General features: G+C 41.5%; 1 protein-coding gene across 2 annotated transcripts; it reads left to right on the top strand.

Moving 5' to 3' along the window:
* The first annotated feature begins 1325 nt into the window (after positions 1–1325).
* Positions 1326–16734, top strand: LOC125568375. Of its 2 annotated transcripts, none has more exons than XM_048730533.1 (3): positions 1326–1440; positions 14235–14461; positions 15303–16734. In XM_048730533.1, the coding sequence occupies exons 2-3, from the start codon at positions 14276–14278 to the stop codon at positions 15960–15962; spliced, it is 846 nt and encodes a 281-aa protein (XP_048586490.1). In that variant the 5' UTR covers positions 1326–1440; positions 14235–14275; the 3' UTR covers positions 15963–16734. The 2 variants fall into 2 exon arrangements, with proteins under 2 accessions (XP_048586490.1, XP_048586489.1); XM_048730532.1 differs by lacking the exon at positions 1326–1440 and adding an exon at positions 4688–10958.
* The last annotated feature ends 3796 nt before the right edge of the window (positions 16735–20530 follow it).

Raw genomic sequence — 20530 nt, 5'->3', positions numbered from 1 at the left:
TACGCATTTGATTAATGTAGGTCAAGACCTCGCGAACAAGATTCCACATAGTACCCAACAGCCAAAACAGTACATAAAACGTACTTTTCGTGATAGCTTCAGTTTTCGCGCCATTCTTGTCAACGAAGTGTACGACTTGCTATATGGATTGGACCTTAAAGTATCGTCAATTGGCGTACCAAGGCGCTGTATTATACTTGCGTCTAGTCACATTAGTGACAGTTTAACCACCATACTTAATCAATCATTGCAGCAGGGTGTGGTACCTGATATACTCAAAATATCTAAAATCACCCCTGTGGACAAGGGTGGTGAAATCACGGATCCATTTAATTTTCGACCAATTTCAACTCTGTCAACTTTCACTCAAGTACTTGAGAAGCTTGTTTATCAACAAATCATTAACTATGTAGAAAAACAGAACATACTTTACGAATGTCAATTTGAATTTCGGAAAGGTTACTCAACTTCATTGGCTATAACCGAAATAATAAACACTCTTAGAAAAGCGATCGACAATAATATGTATACCTGTGGTGTATTTTTAGATTTCTCGAAGGCTTTCGATACAGTTAACCATGGCATTTTACTAGATAAATTAGAGGCCTATGGGATAAGGGGATTGACACTCAAGTGGTCTACTAATTACCTAACTGACAGAAAACAATATCTTGACTTGGGTGGGGTCAGGTCTTCTGAGCTGACAATGCTTTGTGGTATTCCGCAAGGAAGTACACTAGGTCCGCTTCTATTCCTAATCTACATAAACGATCTGCCACATTCCTCTGACAAGCTAAGTTTTAAAATATTCGCAGATGACACCAATGTTTTCGCCTCTTCCAGCGATCTTATAGCACTAGAGAATTTGATGAATACGGAGCTTGCCAAGGTGGAAAACTGGTGCCACGTTAATAAGGTTTCTATAAATATGACAAAAACAAATTAAATGATAATCAAATCATCGAGAAAAAAAGATACTCCTATTATTTTCGATTTAAAAATTCAGATGGATCTGATCAATTGTTGGAACGTAAGAAGTACATTAAATACCTAGGAGTAATGATAGACGAGCATCTTACATGGAAAAATCACATTTCCTATCTTTCTATCCAACAATTGAAGCAAATCTATTACAATCTGGTCTATCCACATATTTCATATAGCATATTAGCATGGGGTAGCACTTTCAAAACGAACTTGAAAAGTTTGCAAACAAAACAAAATCATTTTGTCAGATTAATTTTTTTTGCCCGCACTTATGGGAAAGACACTGCAAGTGCCAAACCATTGCTAAACTTACTTTACCTTTACCTTTCTTTACCTTCTATAGGGAGAACGAAGCCATGGTAAGTAAAAGTCATCCTTTTCCCTCTACAGGGAGAACGAAGCCATGGTAAGCAACAGTCATCTTTTACCCTCTACTGGGAGAACGAAGCCATGGTAAGTAACAGTAATCTTTTACCCTCTACTGGGAGAACTAAGCCATGGTTAGTTACAGTCATCTTTTACCCTCTACAGGGAGAACGAAGCTATGGTAAGTAACAGTCATCCTTTACCCTCTACTGGGAGAACGAAGCCATGGTAAGTAACAGTCATCTTTTACCCTCTACAGGGAGAACGAAGCCATGGTAAGTAACAGTCATCTTTTACCCTCTACAGCGAAAACGAAGCCATGGTAAGTAACAGTCATCTTTTACCCTCTACTGGCAGAACGAAGCCATGGTAAGTATCAGTAATCTTTTACCCTCTACTGGCAGAACGAAGCCATGGTAAGTAACAGTAATCTTTTACCCTCTACTGGGAGAACGAAGCCATGGTAAGTAACAGTAATCTTTTACCCTCTACTGGCAGAACGAAGCCATGGTAAGTAACAGTCATCCTTTACCCTCTACTGGGAGAACGAAGCCATGGTAAGTAACAGTCATCTTTTACCCTCTACTGGCAGAACGAAGCCATGGTAAGTAACAGTCATTTTTTACCCTCTACAGCGAGAACGAAGCCATGGTAAGTAACAGTCATCTTTTACCCTCTACTGGCAGAACGAAGCCATGGTAAGTATCAGTCATCTTTTACCCTCTACTGGCAGAACGAAGCCATGGTAAGTAACAGTAATCTTTTACCCTCTACTGGGAGAACGAAGCCATGGTAAGTAACAGTCATCTTTTACCCTCTACAGCGAGAACGAAGCCACGGTAAGTAACAGTAATCTTTTACCCTCTACTGTGAGAACTAAGCCATGGTAAGTAACAGTCATCTTTTACCCTCTACTGGGAGAACGAAGCCATGGTAAGTAACAGTCATCTTTTACCCTCTACTGGGAGAACAAAGCCATGGTAAGTAACAGTCATCTTTTACCCTCTACAGGGAGAACGAAGCCATGGTAACAGTCATCTTTTACCCTCTACTGGGAGAACGAAGCCACGGTAAGTAACAGTAATCGTTTACCCTCTACTGGCAGAACGAAGCCACGGTAAGTAACAGTAATCGTTTACCCTCTACTGGCAGAACGAAGCCATGGTAAGTAACAGTAATCTTTTACCCTCTACTGGGAGAACGAAGCTATGGTCAGCAAGCATGCATGCAAGAAGAAATAAACAAAGAATTTGGTGCACAGCCAGCAGTAGTAGAGGGGAAGTGGAAATGGCTCTTAAGTGGCGTTTCGTAAGTCTGTTGACAACATGATATTTCGTGAAAGTTGAACTGATAACGAACGGACTTTGAAGCGAAACCTTGCATTCAGATAGCTATTTATCGAATGTGGCTCGATTTTTAATTGGCAAGAAAGGCAGGAATGACGTTAAATCATAGTCTTAGCCTTCAAAGAATTCGACTACGGCCGCCATGTTTTTTTTTACATTGTTTGGAAAACCGCTGACAAATCGCGGGCTTTTTCGCTAAAACGTTTGATTTGATTGGCCAAGTGTTTTGATATTAGAAGAGTCATGATTGGCTATGGGTTACACTTGCGTCGTCGATTAGTAAGCTATTAACGATTAGCGAGTGACACAACCCCGCTACCGCCAAAAGTCCTGAATAGCTTCGCTTCCACCACTTAAAAATGACGTTTTCGTTGGGGTAAAGATTCCGTCGTGTTTGTGAAGTCGTTGAATCTCTGTGCATTCATCCCCCCGATGATAGAAAAGTGGAAGATAAGACCGTTAGGGCGAAATAGCAAAAGTGACTGTGATATTTCTTCAACTTTCAACTTGACCACATACTTGACGGTACGCTCTCCCTCCTCTCTTCTAGCTCTTCCCTGTGTTCGAGGGGTTTCTTTGCGGCATTTTTCATACAAACGTTTTCTGTTTTTCTATAGCGAACGAGTGAGTATATATTTTTTGCTTTTATAAACTATCCACAAAAAGTGTTGTTTGTCTTGTTTTTTGTTAAAAAATATTTATAGTTCTATATTTCTCTTAATTTTAGGAGCCCACTGTTTAAAGAAAAGAGAAAAATAGTAACTCTAATGAAATTTTATTTTTCCTTGTTGTTTGGTTTAAATCGGATAAATGGTTGTTAAACCACATTTATGAATGTCACATTGATGAGCATGATTGTCTGAAAAGGCTTATTGATTGCCTAATGAATTTTCTATTTTTTATAACTGATTGTCAATAAACGCTACTGATTGTCCAAACCTGTAATTGAATTTTCGATTGCCTGCAAAAGAATGTTCATTCCATCCCGAATAAATGCTCAATTGCGTTATTGATTGTCCGTTGATGCTATTTAAAGTTCGCACATATTCAATCATTGTTATTGAAAGTCGAGTCACGCTAAGGATGTTTCGTGCGATGTTGATGAACGTACAATGCACGTTAACGATACAACGTTTGGCACAAATGAATGTCCCTTTCCCGTTATTGAACAGCAAAAGGTGTAAATGACCATTTTGAAGCCTGTAACTAAGTTTAACTTCAACTTTATTGTACATAAATACATTATTGTTTCTTTTATGTGCTCACCCGCTAATAGAACAGACTAATCTAGGCGGTTCAGCTTAAATAATAGTTACAATAATAGTTACAATAATTTCAGAAATAACAAACACAGGACGAGCAAGACGAACAGGTACACAATGGGAGGAGTTTAGTTTTCCTGTAGAGAGCAATGTTTGTTGGAGGAATATATCAAAGTTGTTCATTAGTCATAGATAGATAGATAGATAGATAGATAGATAGATAGATAGATAGATAGATAGATAGATAGATAGATAGATAGATAGATAGATAGATAGATGGATGGATGGATGGATGGATGGATGGATGGATGGATGGATGGATGGATGGATGGATGGATGGATGGATGGATGGATGGATGGATGGATGGATGGATGGATGGATGGATGGATGGATGGATGGATGGATGGATGGATGGATGGATGGATGGATGGATGGATGGATGGATGGATGGATGGATGGATGGATGGATGGATGGATGGATGGATGGATGGATGGATGGATGGATGGATGGATGGATGGATGGATGGATGGATGGATGGATGGATGGATGGATGGATGGATGGATGGATGGATGGATGGATGGATGGATGGATGGATGGATGGATGGATGGATGGATGGATGGATGGATGGATGGATGGATGGATGGATGGATGGATGGATGGATGGATGGATGGATGGATGGATGGATGGATGGATAGATAGATGCCCTTTTTAATGAGGGATTCACTTCATATCACAATGATAATGTACGCATGGCCCTCAACAGAAACAAAATAAATAAAAGCTATTAACAAATCTGTTTACAGCGAAATCTTTGACGAAACTATTTACAATAACAATCCTTTGCTGATTTATAAACTTATTTACAGTGTTGTGATGTATTCTCTTAGTTTTGCGGAGAAGGCTTGACTTGGCTTCTTTGATTTCTAGTGGCAATGCATTCCACCTTTTAGCTGCTACAAACTTAAAGCTGTTTTTTGCTAATGTAGTCCGAGCCTTTGGAAGTACTAAGTTATGGTTTGCTGCATTTTTAGTGTTCTTGTTATGTACATCACTACACTTAACGAACATATCTCTGTTCATTGCCTTAAAGAGCAAAACAAGTTGTAGGTAGATTATTCTTTTGTCGAATGGGACAATATTTAGTTCTTTAAAAAGTGGTTTTGAAGGTGCATCCCATTTCTTATCGAGGATAACCCGCGCACATCGTTTCTGGAACTTGACCATATCGTCGATGTGTTGCTTTTTGGTCTAGCCCCAGACGATAGCACCATAGTCTAATATTGGCTGTATGAGCGAATGGTAGAACAGGGTTCTTGCTTTAAGTGACAGGAATTTATTTGTCCTTTTTAACAAGCCTAGTCGCTTGGAGATCTTATTGTGAATGTAATTGAGGTGGTTGTCCCAGGTTAAGGAGTTGTCTAATCTTATGCCAAGCAGTTTAACTTCATTGACACATTCAAGCTGGCCATTTTCTGTGCTGACTGTCAAATCCTTTCCTGTCAATGTGCGCAACTTTGGCTTGCTACAGATAAGCATTGATTTGGTTTTGCTTTGGTTCAAAACCATTTTGTTTTCATACGCCCATCCATTCACCTTTTTTAGCTCTTCAGTAAGAATAGACTCAACCTCACTAACGCTACTTCCACTTGCGACTTGTGTTGTATCATCTGCATATATCTCGAGTGCGTTGTTGGAGACTTCAAGTGGTAAGTCATTAATAAACAGGATAAACATTAAGGAACCTAAAATCGAGCCCTGGGGAACGCCTGCAGTAATGGGCTTCGAATCTGATAGCTGACCACTTATTGTGACTTTCTGTTTTCGGTCTTCTAGATAAGACTTGAACCAATCTAGTGACTTTCCAGAGACGCCATATATGGAGAGCTTCTTAATAAGCGTGTCATGGTCTACTAAATCAAACGCCTTTCGGTAGTCTATGAGTTTCAAGCCAGATATTAGTTCCTGATCCATATTTCCAATGAGATAGTCAATCAACTTTACTAGGGCAGTATCGCACGGGTGATAGGGACGGAAACCTGACTGGTTACTACTTAATAGCTTTTGGCTGTTTAGGTATTCATATAAGCAAACGTGTATGTGTCATTCAATAACTTTGCAGACTTTCGCCTCTTTCCAGCGCGCAGGGAATCGTCCAGTTTTATACTTTGGTTGATGATCTTAGTCAACGATGGAGCTATGGCTGGGGCTGCAGCCCTTAAAAGGCGAGCACTTATATCGTCCAAACCTGTGGCTTTACACGTTTGTAGTTGAAGAAGATAACCTTGCACAAATTCTTGCATGACGTTGGGTATTTCAAATTTAGTGCCACTCGGGATTTTGCTATCAACAAACCCTTTTAACTTTTCGAAATCTGAGGTTGACAGCGTTCTCATGTTGACATTGCTATTTCTGTAGGTGGCAGCAACGGAAACAAAAAACTCGTTAAATGCATTAGCTATTTCACGTGGATCTGTGATGGTGGGTGTGTTACTTGCATTGGCTCTTAGTTGCGAAGGTGACGGTTTACTTGTCTGCCCGATAGCAATTTTTAGATGTCTCCAGAATTCCTTTGCCGTTGAACTCTGTTCAAATGACTTGTTGAAATGATTTCGTTTAGCTTCTGGGATGGATTGAAAAACGTTATTTCGAGCTGATATAAAAGTTTCCCACGCATCTGAGCCACAATTACACTTTCGGGCTCTCTCTAGCAGCCTGTCGCGGTCTCTAATGGCTGCGTAGAGTTCAGGCGTCATCCATTGTGGTTGGCTTTGTTTCTTTACACGCTTTCTAATAAGAGGAGCATGTATATCAGCGATACTTAGGAAAGTCAGATTCCAATAATCCACAGCGTCATCAAGGTCATCAAAGGTGTCCAGCACACTTTACGGGGCCTCATCAAGGTCTTTTAGGAAGGCCTCCTCATCCAGCTTCTTGCAGTCACGGTAGGAAATATAGACATGGTTTTTATCTGCTGCGCGATCTTGTTTCTTTTTGTATCTGCGCACAACGCACACTGGTAAATAATCTGATAGTCCGATGTTGCATACCTTGGTCTTTGTGGTGCCCTGTGGCTGGTTAATGTAAACGTGATCCAAGCAAGCCTGGCTCTCTGGAGGAGTCACTTCATTGATGGTTTGAGTGAAACCAAGGCTGGTGAGGAACTTGATTAGACGATGCTTGTGGTTTTGCTGTTTGAGGAAGTTGATGTTGAGATCCCCCAGTAGTAGCACTTCTTTGTTGGTGATGTACATTTTTTCTATGAGACCTTCTAGCTTAGCATCCATTTCAGCAGTTGAATCAGGCACAAGATAGACTCCGGCAATAATAATTGGGCAGTTGGACTTGCACGGTATCATTTGAGTGCAAAGGAGCTCTGTGTCACTTGATTCTAGAGTTGGTAAACGGGTATGAGCCATAGCGTGAGATACGTACATCATTACTCCTCCCCTTTCCTTTCTAGTTCTATCTTTCCGCTCAATATGATATCCAGGGATCCCATATTCTTCGTTCGTGTGTGAGGAATTCAGCCATGTCTCGGTAATAATCATCACATCAATCTCCGTACGAGGGTGTGTAAGGATTTCTTTTATTTGCTCGTATTTATCATTATTGAAGCTCCTCGCGTTCCAATGACATATTCTTACACCATTTTTGGACAGTGGAATGCATGGCAGATGGACGTTAGTAGCGTGATTTGTAGCTTGTGGACCTGGATTAAGCTGGACGTCATTTAAATTCAGACCAGTAGTAGTGCAATGGAGGCGTTTCTAAGTAAGTCTAAACAAACACGAGCCGGGGCAGTGAACGACGATGGAGTAGACTTGTGTAGTCGTCTGAAGTGAAATTGCGGTGTATCATTTATAATTAGGTCATTTGAAGCTCGGAGTAACATAGAGTTATTGTCATGACTGCCATTTATCCCTCATAGCACCAAACACAGGAATGTAAAAGTGAGGAGCTTCCAATGCCAAATCATCATTTATCCCTCGCAGCACCAAACACAGGAATGTCAAAGTTAGGAGCTTCCAACGACAAATCATCATTTATCCCTCGCAGCACCAAACACAGGAATGTCAAAGTGAGGAGCTTCCAATGCCAAATCATCGTTTATCCCTCGCAGCACCAAACACAGGAATGTCAAAGTGAGGAGCTTCCAATGCCAAATCATCGTTTATCCCTCGCAGCACCAAACACAGGAATGTCAAAGTGAGGAGCTTCCAATGCAAAATCATCATTTATCCCTCGCAGCACCAAACACAGGAATGTCAAAGTGAGGAGCTTCCAATGCAAAATCATCATTTATCCCTCGCAGCACCAAACACAGGAATGTCAAAGTGAGGAGCTTCCAATGCCAAACCATCGTGAGCGCTCTCACTAAGAACAGCGCGTTCAGTCAGAATTCAGCGGTCAGCTCGAGGATGGAGTCGGTTGTCTGTTGTCCCTGACGAATCTGTGTTTGTCCGCGCGAACTAACGAAGACAAGCCGAAAGCTGCGCAAGCCGCGAAAAACTACAACGTTCAACGGAGAAACTTTTAAAAGAACTTGTAAAACTTCTCAAATCCTGAATCGTGTAAGTCCAGCCGCTGGCTTCTTGAGCACGATGACCTTATTAAGAAATCAACAACTTTTCAGATTTGGCCGTCAATGGAAAGCGCAAAAATAAAGCTGAATTTCAGGAGCCGGTTTGCGCGTGACTGACTGCCTTATCTGAAGAGCGCGCCAGCAAACTATATGGGAGATATAGACGTAGTCATCAATCTGCTTTAAGACTTTGATGTAATTTCGTTTTAAATGCTTTTTTGCCATCATCTTTTAGGGAAGCTGGTAGCTCATTCCATAGTCTTGCGCCAAGCCTGGAAAATGATTTGTATTGGAGCTGGAGTTTTGCATGTTTGATATAGAAATTATTAGATGTCGATGATCTAGTGTTATATGAATGAACTTTTTTAGTATCTGTGAAAAGTTCGACAATGTTGGTGCTATACAATTTCGAACATCATGCATAAGGTTGCATATTTTTTTCGAAATAAAGAAAATTTATTGGTAGAATATCTGCATCAAGGAAGAGCGGGACTGCATGGTCTCATCGTTTAGCAAAGTATATGAATCGCAGAGCTCGCTTTTGCAATAAAAGAATTTTATTCGTATGACATTTGTCAGCCGATCCCCAAACTGATATTGCGTAAGATATATATGGCTCAATTAAGGACTTGTATATTTGTAAAAGTACATTGCGTGGAAGAAAATGTCTAATTTTTTCGATAAGTCCAACTGTTTTACTTATTTTAGTTGTAATTTGATTTATATGATTTTTAAAGGAGAGATTCTCATCAAGAAGCATTCCGAGATACTTGACAAAATTCTTACACTCAAGGCTCGATCTAGATTTTTTATCATTATCGAATATCTTTATTTTTGGTTTAAAAGGAAGCAGTTTTTGGTAAGGGCGAAATATAACATAATTCGATTTCTTAATATTTAAAGTCAGTTTGTTAGCTGTTAACCATTCATATACATTATTAAGTTCATTATTTATGACAGTCTCTAGAGAGTTTAAGTTTTTGTCGGCGTATAAAATGTTAGTGTCATCGGCAAAGAGGAAAAAGCTGAATTTAGTCGACGAGTACTGAATATCATTGACGTATATCAAGAAGAGCAGTGGGCCCAATATAGACCTCTGGGGCACTCCACAGTCTACATAATTCTGTTCAGAAACAAAACCATTCAGCTCTGTAGTCTGTCTTCGATTTCTTAAGTAAGTTGCAAACCAGTTCGATATTATTCCGCGAAAGCCATAGTGTTGAAGTTTCTCCAATAGAATATCATATTCAATAGGATACTATCTTTGTTCGAGTAAGAAAGGAATTTTCTAGCGAATGGCCTCGTGCTCTCCAATGTGTAACTTTTTTGACACCCAACCTTATTGAAAAATTGTTTTCAGGCGTATTATGGGTTCCTTAGACCTGGAAATGTTTTGTTTGGCTTTGGGGAAAAAAGACTTATAAAAATAAAATAACAATGGGTGAGGAGTTTGCTAACCTGGTTCAAAAGCTTCGAACGTCTCTCTATTTAGTGGCCAACGAGCCATGTCTCAAGCTCGCTGGCCACTAAATAGAGACACGTTCGAAGCTCAGGAACCCGGGTAGGAACTTGCCCGCATCTCTGTCAATGTGGCCTAAAAATAGCAACTGAGTTGAAATGGATATATTAGCATTAATAGTCAAATACTGTCCTTCTCGCGCACTTCGATCTTCTTCAAAAAGTCAGATCAAGGTGCCTACCACTTAAACATCTAATTATGGTGACCGAGCCTTTTTTGTATGCGCGCCTAAACTTTGGAATTACATTACTTGATGTGCTTATGAAGGTCATTTATGACTTTGATGAATCCTTGAGTATCCGGGTTTGGTGATGTTTTTAGTTTGCATTTCTGATGTTTTGGAGTTGGGTCTATATTTTACGGGATTCCTGGGGCGCTGTGGTAATGGATGTGTTAATCTAGTCACTCCTGGAGATGTTTATTTTATTTCGTGATAGAAGGTTTTTAGAACGCCTACCATAAATACACAATCATTCATCTAATTAGTTTAAATCGTTTACCTATATCATGATTATGTATGTTTTAATTTTTATCCAGACATCTTCCCCTTTGAAGGATCAAACTGATGGGCAAGAAAAAGAGGGAGCTAATAACAAAGTTTTGTCAGTATTTGTTGGAGGTATTGTTTGGGGTACGTTAATTTTTCATTGCAAATCCAATAGAATTTACGAAAATAAATTATCAAGATAAAAGACTGTTTAGCTTGTTTTACTTCGCGCAGCAGATGTCACGTTAATAATCAAGGGTGTTGGGCTTGTGGCAGGATGGATGTGGGAAGAATTTACAATCTTCACGCATTTTATTTGCTAATCCCATGGCTGATAGTAGCGTTTGGAAATGCCATATTACGACTGGAGCATAGCAAACTTGGTCATTACGTCAGATTTGTTGGTAAGTAGCAATGTCGAGATAAAAAGCATTTCCTCCCATCGTTTTTGTGGCACCCAAAGGACAGCTACCTTGTAATATAAATATGAAAGGGATTTTTATATATATCTATAAAGCGATATGACAACATAACACGCATGTTTCGTTCCTAGAGAATTCTACGGATAAACCTTCCGTTTTTTTTACTAGCTCAAAAAACACTGATATCTATAAGTTGAACGGGACCTTTGAACGGGACTTTTTCAGATGTAAAGTTTCTGAAACTACATCGTCGCATTGTCGTAAATCCCAAACCTTTCTTTTCTAAACTTTCGAACAGATTTTAACAAATGTTTTGGGGAAGGAAAAAAGCTCTGTGGTAGTAGGTTATATATTATGGGCTGTATGATTAGAGGTTTCTAAAACATCGCACATATCATAGGAATGCAGCCTTTGTACATATATTCATTTTCACAAGAAAAATATTTTTCAATTCCAAAAGCAATGTCATTTTTTACCATCCGAAAAACACTGCGGAGCAAACTGGCGAGACGAATAATAATAATAATAATAATAATAATAATAATAATAATAATAATAATAATAATAATAATAATAATAATAATAATAATAATAATAATAATAATAATAATAATAATAATAATAATAATAATAATAACAATATAATAATAATAATAATAATAACAATAACAATATAATAATGGTTTATTACCAGCGTATCCAATAAATCCAATAAACTTAAAGCCTTATGAGTAGCGTTACCTATTTGCCATCTATTCGATTGAATTTCGGGTCGGATAAGTCTAGAATACTTTTCGGAAAATAACCACTAAGCAGTTTTTATGTAAGCAACAGAATGTTATCTTAATGTTAATGATTCTCACTTTTGATACATAAAAGGAGAAATAATTTCATTAATCTAAAAATTGTACAAACAGTACATAGCAGGTGGAAGACTTGCTTAATGAAATGGTTTTTATTGATTAAAAGTATTCACCGTTTCAGTTTCCATGTAGCAAAATTGTTACAATTATATTTGGTAATTTTGAAAAATTGAGGAATTTTCTGAAATGAAATTATGTTTGCAAAATTTAAAAGTTAAATTATGCTGCCACAATCTTTGATCAGCTCTTACGTGAAGTTTTTTCTGGAAAAGAGAAAATAGAACATTAGAACAAAAACCATCTTTGGACATCTCTTCTTTAATAAGTACCCTTAGCTTTTCATCATAATGTGAATATTGGCGGGGTGGGGGGGCTAGAAATTGTTTGTTGAGGGTGAACAGGGAGCCCAAACCGTGCATGACAACTAGATCTATTATTTGGACGAAAATATTTGATATTCTTTGTTTTTCAACTTGTACCTAGTAGAAAATTTATCTATGATCTTATCTTATCACAGTAACAAAGACTTTTCAAAATATTCATGCTCGATTTATTTTATTTGGTGCTTTTTTGCCGATTAAATCGCGTAATTTTCAAGTTGTGTCGAGTTGAGAGTTTTGATCACTGAGGAAACCATTCCCCTACCCGGCAAGAAGAAAGCCAGTCACGGCTAACATCATTTTATGGGATTTCCTACCAGCCAATCGGGTTTCTTTTCTGTCAAACGATTTGACATTTAGCTGTCACCGTGCGTCTAAAAAATGTAAACAACTTTGCGAAGGTATGGAAGTTTTGCTACAAAATGAGACTTTTTCTACTTGTTCTTTGTCCTTGTTTCGAAAAGTGCCGATGCCAACTGGGGTACCAGTTTTCTACACAAATCGGCAAATCTAGGGGTTTTTTTTATTTTATTGAAATTCAGTAATTATTTAGCCAGTCTATTCATGAATTACGTGTTGGATAAACCAAAGAGCCAAAAAAAAAATAAAAAATAGACAGAGCGAAATAAAGCAAAGATAGCTCGAGAGACGGTAAGTTAATTTTATTGTAAGTGAAGTTATCCGATACTTAAGTATGTGTTTTGTCGTTGGGAGTAAACGACCGCGGTGAAGTTAGCAACTAATTCAGCAGCTAATTCAAGTAGTAAAGTTAGCAGCGAATTCAGCAACCAATTCGAATCAGTTATAATAAAGTCCTGATTTAACCAAATCTCACAAATCTCACCAAATCAAACCCTTAAATCTTATGTATTATGATTGTTTAGTGAACTACCGACCATTGTACAATTTCGTGGCTTTTCAGATTTTATGCAAATTACGTAGAAATTGGTTATTCATATAAAACTGCTAAATTGGTTATAGTTTGTTGTTTCTTGGGCTTCTTGTATACAAATAAAGGGAAAAAGATGATAAAGAGTAAATATCTTTTAAATGATAAAGAGAATAGTCTTTTTTTCTCTTAAAATCGAATACAGAAAGAGTTTAATATCCACTCTGCTATTATTGACCTCGAAAGAATAAATTTAGTGGAGGCAAAGCAACCTCTTTATATCGCTAGTGTGCAGTTCAATGTTTCGCTTGGGTCCAAACAGTTTGCGAACTTTCATAGCCAAAACATTTCTTTAGTCCCAACACTCTAATCGGTCTTCTGGAAAGTACGGTGGCCCATATCTGTCACGGCGAAAAGAAATAGCTCTAGGAGAAAAGAAATAGCTCACGAAGAAAAGAAATAGCTCACCGAGACAAGAAAAACCTCCAGGAAAAAAGAAATGACTCACGGCGAAAAGAAATATAACTCACAAAGAAAAACAGAAAACCGGTAATTACCGGGCCCGTAAGTTTTAACGGGAAAGTTTTTACGGCTTCCCGATAAGCAAATTATAATTTTCTTAAAAATCTTAGCGTCTTGGGTCTTAGCTTGTTCTTGTTTCTGTGTTTAAATGAAGTTTAAAAACAAAATCCAATAGTGTTTCATGGTATATATGCATTAAAAGAACGGCATCCGTAATGTCATGATTAAAATTGAAAAAGTATTTTAAAATTCTGATATAGCGCGCGCTACTTTGAAATAAAATTTTCAATGCGTGCGCGAGCGTTCGGTGTTTGCAGCGCGCGCAGGTAGTGAAAATTGAAAACTTTGGCTTAAAAAAGGTTGGCTTGACTAAATCTTCGTTTCAAAACATTGGAAATATCATCACCCGAAAAGGCTGAGATCAACTTGAAGTCATTTTTTGGGAACTTGAAACGCATATTTTTATTGCTTTTACTTCAGGAAAGCTTGGAATGACGAATTCCGTGTTATGTATATGCGCGCCACCAGCGTAGCAACGTCTTTACTGAGCAACACTAATGTCAGTACACCCTTAAATGGACGGTTTTCTCTTTGTTTTAAACAGATAAGCGACTAAACGAATCAATTATAGCCACGCATCACGTGATGTGTCACATAGACTGCGCTATGCTCTGCACCAGTCAAGCTCGATGCCTCTCGTTCAACCACGGAATCGTACCAGATGGCCAAGATGTTTGTGAACTCTTGTCCTCCGATGGGTACAGCCATGGAGCGTTAAACAGACTGCAGGAGAACTCTTCCTTTTCCTTCTATAGGGAAAACGAAGCCATGGTAAGTAATAGCCATCCTTAACCTAATGCAGGGAGAACCGGCAATGGTAAGAAAAAGTCATCCTTTACCCTCTGTAGGGAGAACGAAGCCATGGTAAGTAACAGTCACCCTTTACATAGAGAACGAAGCCACGGTAAGTAACAGTCATCCTTTACCCTTTACATAGAGAACGAAGCCATGGTAAGTAACAGTCATCCTTTACCCTTTACATAGTGAACGAAGCCATGGTAAGTAACAGTCACCCTTTACCTTTTACATAGAGAACGAAGCCACGGTAAGTAACAGTCATCCTTTACCCTTTACATAGTGAACGAGGGCCACGGTAAGTAACAGTCATCCTTTACCCTCTACAGAGAGAACGAAGCCATGGTAAGTAACAGTCATCCTTTACCCTCTACAGGGAAAACGAAACCATGGTAAGTTATAGTCATCACCAAAACCTACCACAAGGTACATAAGTCGGGGTCGAAGCAATTTTTTAACCCTAAGAGATAACACTGCCGTTAGTTGCAGACGGTACACAAGCTTCAGGCGATTCGAACTACTAACGATCGTTGAATACACCTTAAAAGACAGCTTTAATATTATACCGTAAATCATAGGTCGATTACCCATGTCTACTTCTATGGAGAGTCCCTCTCCTTTGCATATTATTAACATATATTGGGCAACGTTTTCATTAACAGTGCTGTGAATACATACTGTGACTCGCACGCATAACTGTAAGCTTTGTGAAGTATTCCTTATCTTCATACTGACGGGATATATTTCTCACGTGTGAAACGTATGAAACGCTTAGATTATTTAAAAAAACGTCACATTGTTCATTTTCAATCAACAGGAAAGTCGGAGTTGCCTGGATTATCTAAAGCGAGGGAGAACAGAAGACGGAATTTATCTCATCCATACTCCAGGGGTGGGACATCTGCACGAAGTCTTCTGTGACTTCTCTACTGAACCAGGGTGGGCGTGGACACTGCTCGTATCCTTCGCACGGAAGCATCGAAACAAGGACTCCTTTTGCACAGTGGGGTACACGCTAGACAGTCCATCAAACGAAGAGACACCGAATATGGAAGACTTCAGATTCTCAAAGCAACGCATGACAGCTATACGCGACCACTCGACGCACCTCCGAGCCACCACCAATTACAAACCGGGGAGCGCCCTGTCGTATAGAGACTACATCCGCGGAAAGATTTCCAACCTCGATTTGACCAGTTTTACAGGAAGAAATTATTGTAAGAAGGTAGATTTTATCAGTATTCGCGGTATTGAGGGGCGCGATATTCTGGTTTCTTTCTGGCAAAATCTAAGACAACCACTACACATTGACCCGTATTTTGCAACCTGCCCTTTTAATGCAAAACAAGGAAGTCAGAATAATGAGAATAACTTTGGCAATTATTGTCCTGATGGAGAAATGAGTACAGGGTTCAGTGGGTCTGCGACGGAGGAAAGTACCACCCAGTGGTGGTTTGGGGGCAATGCTTATCATTAAATTACCATTTTGAAGCCCGTAACTAAGGGGGTGATAGTGAGGGAGGGGGAATGCTTATCGTTAAATGACCATTTTGAAGCCCGTAACTAAGGGGGTGGTAGTGTGGGAGGGGAATGCTTATCATTAAATGGCCATTGTTAAGCCCGTAACTAAGGGGGTGATAGTGAGGGAGGGGGAATGCGTATCATTAAATGACCATGTTGAAGCCCGTAACTAAGGGGGTGGTAGTGTGGGAGGGGAAATGCTTATAATTAAATAGCCATTTTAAGGGCCGTAACTAAGGGGGTGGTAGTGTGGGAGGAGAATGCTTATCATTAAATGACCATTTTAAAGCCCGTAACGAAGGGGGTGGTAATGTGGGAGGGGAATGTTATCATTAAATAGCCATTGTTAAGCCCGTAACTAAGGGGTGATAGTGTGGGAGGGGGAATGCTTATCATTAAATAGCCATTGTTAAGCCCGTAACTAAGGGGGTGGTAGTGGGGGAGAGGAATGCTTATCATTAAATAGCCATTGTTAAGCCCGTAACTAAGGGGGTGGTATTGAGGAAGAGGAATGCTTATCATTAAATGACCATTTTGAAGCCCGCAACTAAGGGGGTGGTAGTGTGGGAGGGGAAATGCTTATAATTAAATAGCCATTTTAAGGCCCGTAACTAAGGGGTTGGTAGTGTGGGGGAGGAATGCTTATCATTAAATAGCCATTGTTAAGCCCGTAACTAAGGAGGTGGTAGTGAGAAAGAGGAATGCTTATCATTAAATGACCATTTTGAAGCCCGCAACTTGGGGGGGGGGGGGGGGGGGTGGTAGTGTGGGAGGGGAAATGCTTATAATTAAATAGCCATTTTAAGGCCCGTAACTAAGGGGGTGGTGGTGAGGGGGGGGGGCGTGCTGTACACAGGGGACCAAAGAGGTCCGCTTTTGAGAGCATGGACTGGGCAAGATACCTAAAGAAAAAAAGAAAAAATCTGTACTTTTCTAGCTTGTTGTTAGTGGACATGTTTGGATATTTTTAGTAAATCAAACACGAGTTAGTAGCAAGCCTACTTCCTATGTTATGCTTGAAATAGGTGTATGCACTTTAAGGCCTTTAAAGAACCTTTGAATAAACGGCACTGATCTACGTGTGATTTTTTCTCAACTTTTGTTGTTGTATTTATTTTTTTAACTAGAATAGCAATGAGAATAGCAATGAGAATAGCAGGGTTGTTAGAATGTATTTACCGAGTGCCCTTCCAACAGTCTTAATTATTCTTTGCAAAATCTAGAATTTATGTCAAACTCAGTTTTGCACATACAATCTCTCTTATAGATCTTCCAAACTTTATGTGAGACTGGTGGTCTACCTGTGTTCAAATCTAAAAAAATAGCTAGTCTGTGAAGATGTGATGGACGGTGTGCCCTTATATGTACTACCTGTGTTTTTAGCCCCCTAGTGATGGGCTATCTGTGTTTTGCACCCCTTGTGATGGGCTAGCTGTGTTTTTTGCCCGCCCTAGTGATGGGCTAGCTGTGTTGTGACCCCTAGTGATGGGCTACCTGTGTTTTTAGCCCCCTAGTGATGGGCTATCTGTGTTTTGCACCCCTTGTGATGGGCTAGCTGTGTTTTTTGCCCGCCCTAGTGTTGGGCTACCTGTGCTGTGCCCCCCCTAGTGATGGGCTACCTGTGTTGTATGCCCCAAGTGTTATCGTGAAAAAAGCACGTAGAAAATGTAATTTTGCCACCATTTCATAACACTTTACAACAATCACAGTTCAGGAGAACTCCTGTTTATTTTGGATATGTAGCCAGCAAGCAGTAATCACTACTGCTGAATGACCATTACAATGCAAAACAATCTGACAAGCAGTAAACACTGCTGAATGTCCAATACGATTACAATCTGAAAAAGTGAAATATTATAATCACCTAATTTATATTTACAAGAAGTTAATACTGAGCCGGACACTTAAACCAGAGGTAAAAAAACCTGTGGGAAAAACTCTGGACCTGTTCCCCGAACCAATGCTCAGCATTTCGTGCCCTCGGGCTTAAGGGCCGAAAAAAAAAATATATCAAAAAATTAGCAAAAGTTAATATGGCTTAAACGCTAGAGTGACACTAGCACGTTATGTCCCCCCTTATATACTCGTACCTATACTGCACTTTCTTCATAAATCCACGTGTTATGGGGGGACTGGGTAGTTTCAGTGAAACGGCCTGGGAGGCCCGGATCCCCCCTCCGGGCCTCCCAGCCCCGTCTCTATATATCAGGCAGATAATGTTTCGCGTACATAAACAATCGGCAAAAGCTAATGTAGGCCAAATCGATTTCACGTATATAAACAATCGGCAAAAGTTAATGTAGGCAAAATAGATTTCGCGTACACGAATAATCAATTAGGGCCGCAGGTGTTTCGTGTGCATGAATAATAATTAGGGCTGCAGGTGTTTCGCGTGCATGAATAATTAATTAGGCGTTGGGTTTGCAATTAGACATTCGTATGTCCTGTGGTATACCGAGCGTTCGAAGGATGAGGTACGGAAGGGATTACTGCGGGTGGCTGAAGGCCGGCCACACAAACACGTGCGGCCGAAGGTGCATGGACACCTACTGCAAGGTGCACCTCCAAAGGCTCCGTATGGGCATCCCCCTCGCCGTGCCGTGCAGGATCTGCGGCGTAGGGACTCGGTCGGAGACGCGGTTGTGCCGCCCCTACGGAGCGAATCGTGAAGGGCAGAGGATGCGTGGCGTCGAGAGGCGCGCTCGGAAACGGTTCGCACTCGTCCTGTCTGACATCGCAGCCCGCGGTGCGGTCAATTCGAGACTGGGTGGCGCGGGGCATACCCGAACTCCCAGTTAGAGACTGGGTGGCGCGGGTCATACCCGGGCACTTATCCCGCCGGTTGTGATACGGGCAGTTGGAGATTGGGTGGCACAGGGTATACCCAAACATGGACGCTTATATAGAGGAGATTCTCGATAGCATGCGTGACAAAGATTCGCCCGCCGTACTGGCAGGGCTGGTCCAAAACATCCTGGATGAGGACATCCCTGACGATGTCAAACACAGGCTGCTTAAGCCGCTCGTACCGGAAAAGGTTTGGACGGAGGAGGTCTGGCGCGAGTTCGACCCTCTGCTGCCGCCCAGGCAGCAGAAGGGCCCGGAGAGCTTAGACCCCGAGACGTACTACTCTCTCTTCGTCGGCGGCGCCCATCTTCGGTTCCCAAGCGTGGATGCCACCCTTTACCTGAGCAAAATGGTGAGCCTGGGCCAATGTTTGTGCGAGAGGGGGGTGACGCCTTCGTTAACTGTGTTGTGAGCTATGTTGCCGACTTCTTGAGGAATCGCGGCACCTCGCGCTCCCTTGGTCTAACCAAGACACGAGGCAAGATCCTCGAGCGATTTGACAAGAAGCTGGCCACCACGGGGTGCACCAAAGAAGACCTCTTTGAGATGGAAAGGAAGCTCGGGATAAAGCTGGTAGCCGTGGACGCCCTGGGCAACGTCCTGTGGGACTCGGGGAAGTACGAGAGGGGGTACACACAAATCCGCATCCCTTGCCACAATAACCACGCCTGAACCCCCTGCGATCGCGAGCGTCCACGGCCTAGACTTCGAGGCTGAGAGGGAGCTTCGTTCGCTATGTCAGGGAGAGGCAGCGCCTCGCGCTACCAGTGCCGCCGCAAAAACTCACGAGGCGAAGGTGCGAGAGGTGCTCATCTGCTTCATAAACAGGGCGATCCCCAGAAGCACGAGGGTCTGGCTGTGTGGGCGTGTTATAGTCACGCACGAAGGCAAACTGTACCGGTCGAGACAAGACGGATGGGCTATCGACAGGGCGTTTACAGACGAGACTGGACATGATCCTCAATGGCTCCCTGATGATCACCCAGCCTTCCAAGAGTACATCGAAGCTACGCACCCGATGGGCGGCGCAATAGGGTATCGCTTCAAGAAGTGGACCCAAAGAGAAAACATCAGGCCAACGCCTCCTAAATACAGGGACGTCGGGCGAGCGGCGCAGGTTGAGTCCAAAGTGTGGAATAGCAGGGAAAACTTAGGAGCGCAGCCTCATGCTCACATCGACATGCGTGCGGCGTACCTAGGATGCGAGGACAGTGTCTTCGGCGGCGGCTCGGACGCCATTGATCTGGTACGGAAATACGGCTTCCCTACGAACGTGTATCGTATCGCGGATGTTGCGGGACGGCCATTGAGCGAGGTTCTTCAACTGACCGGGGCCATTCAGTTGACCGAGTGGGGGTTTTCTGAGGCCTGCCACCCCTACACTTCCAGGAGGGTAGGGCAGCACTTGGAACAAAACGAGGGCTGGATCACCACGCCAGAGCTCAAGGACCTGCTAGACTCGGGTGACCTCGCCATGGCCGCGGCGAGGGAGGTGTTGTATAGCGTCGGAAAAAAGGACTCCATCAAGTTCCCCCACTCCGGCCCCGGCGGCGAAGACTCGCAGTGGCGAGATCTCGCTGTCCGTTTCGTAGGCAAGTGCGCTCGCCATGGCGACGAGTCCTCGATCGTAGTCCGCGACCGTGAGGAAGCCGCGTATCTGACAAACCTCCTTGCGGG

The sequence above is a fragment of the Nematostella vectensis genome, chromosome 7, assembly GCF_932526225.1.
Source record: "Nematostella vectensis chromosome 7, jaNemVect1.1, whole genome shotgun sequence".
Lineage (NCBI taxonomy): Eukaryota > Metazoa > Cnidaria > Anthozoa > Actiniaria > Edwardsiidae > Nematostella > Nematostella vectensis.
Note: the sequence above shows the minus strand (reverse complement) of the source record. Positions and strands in the feature narration are given on the sequence as shown.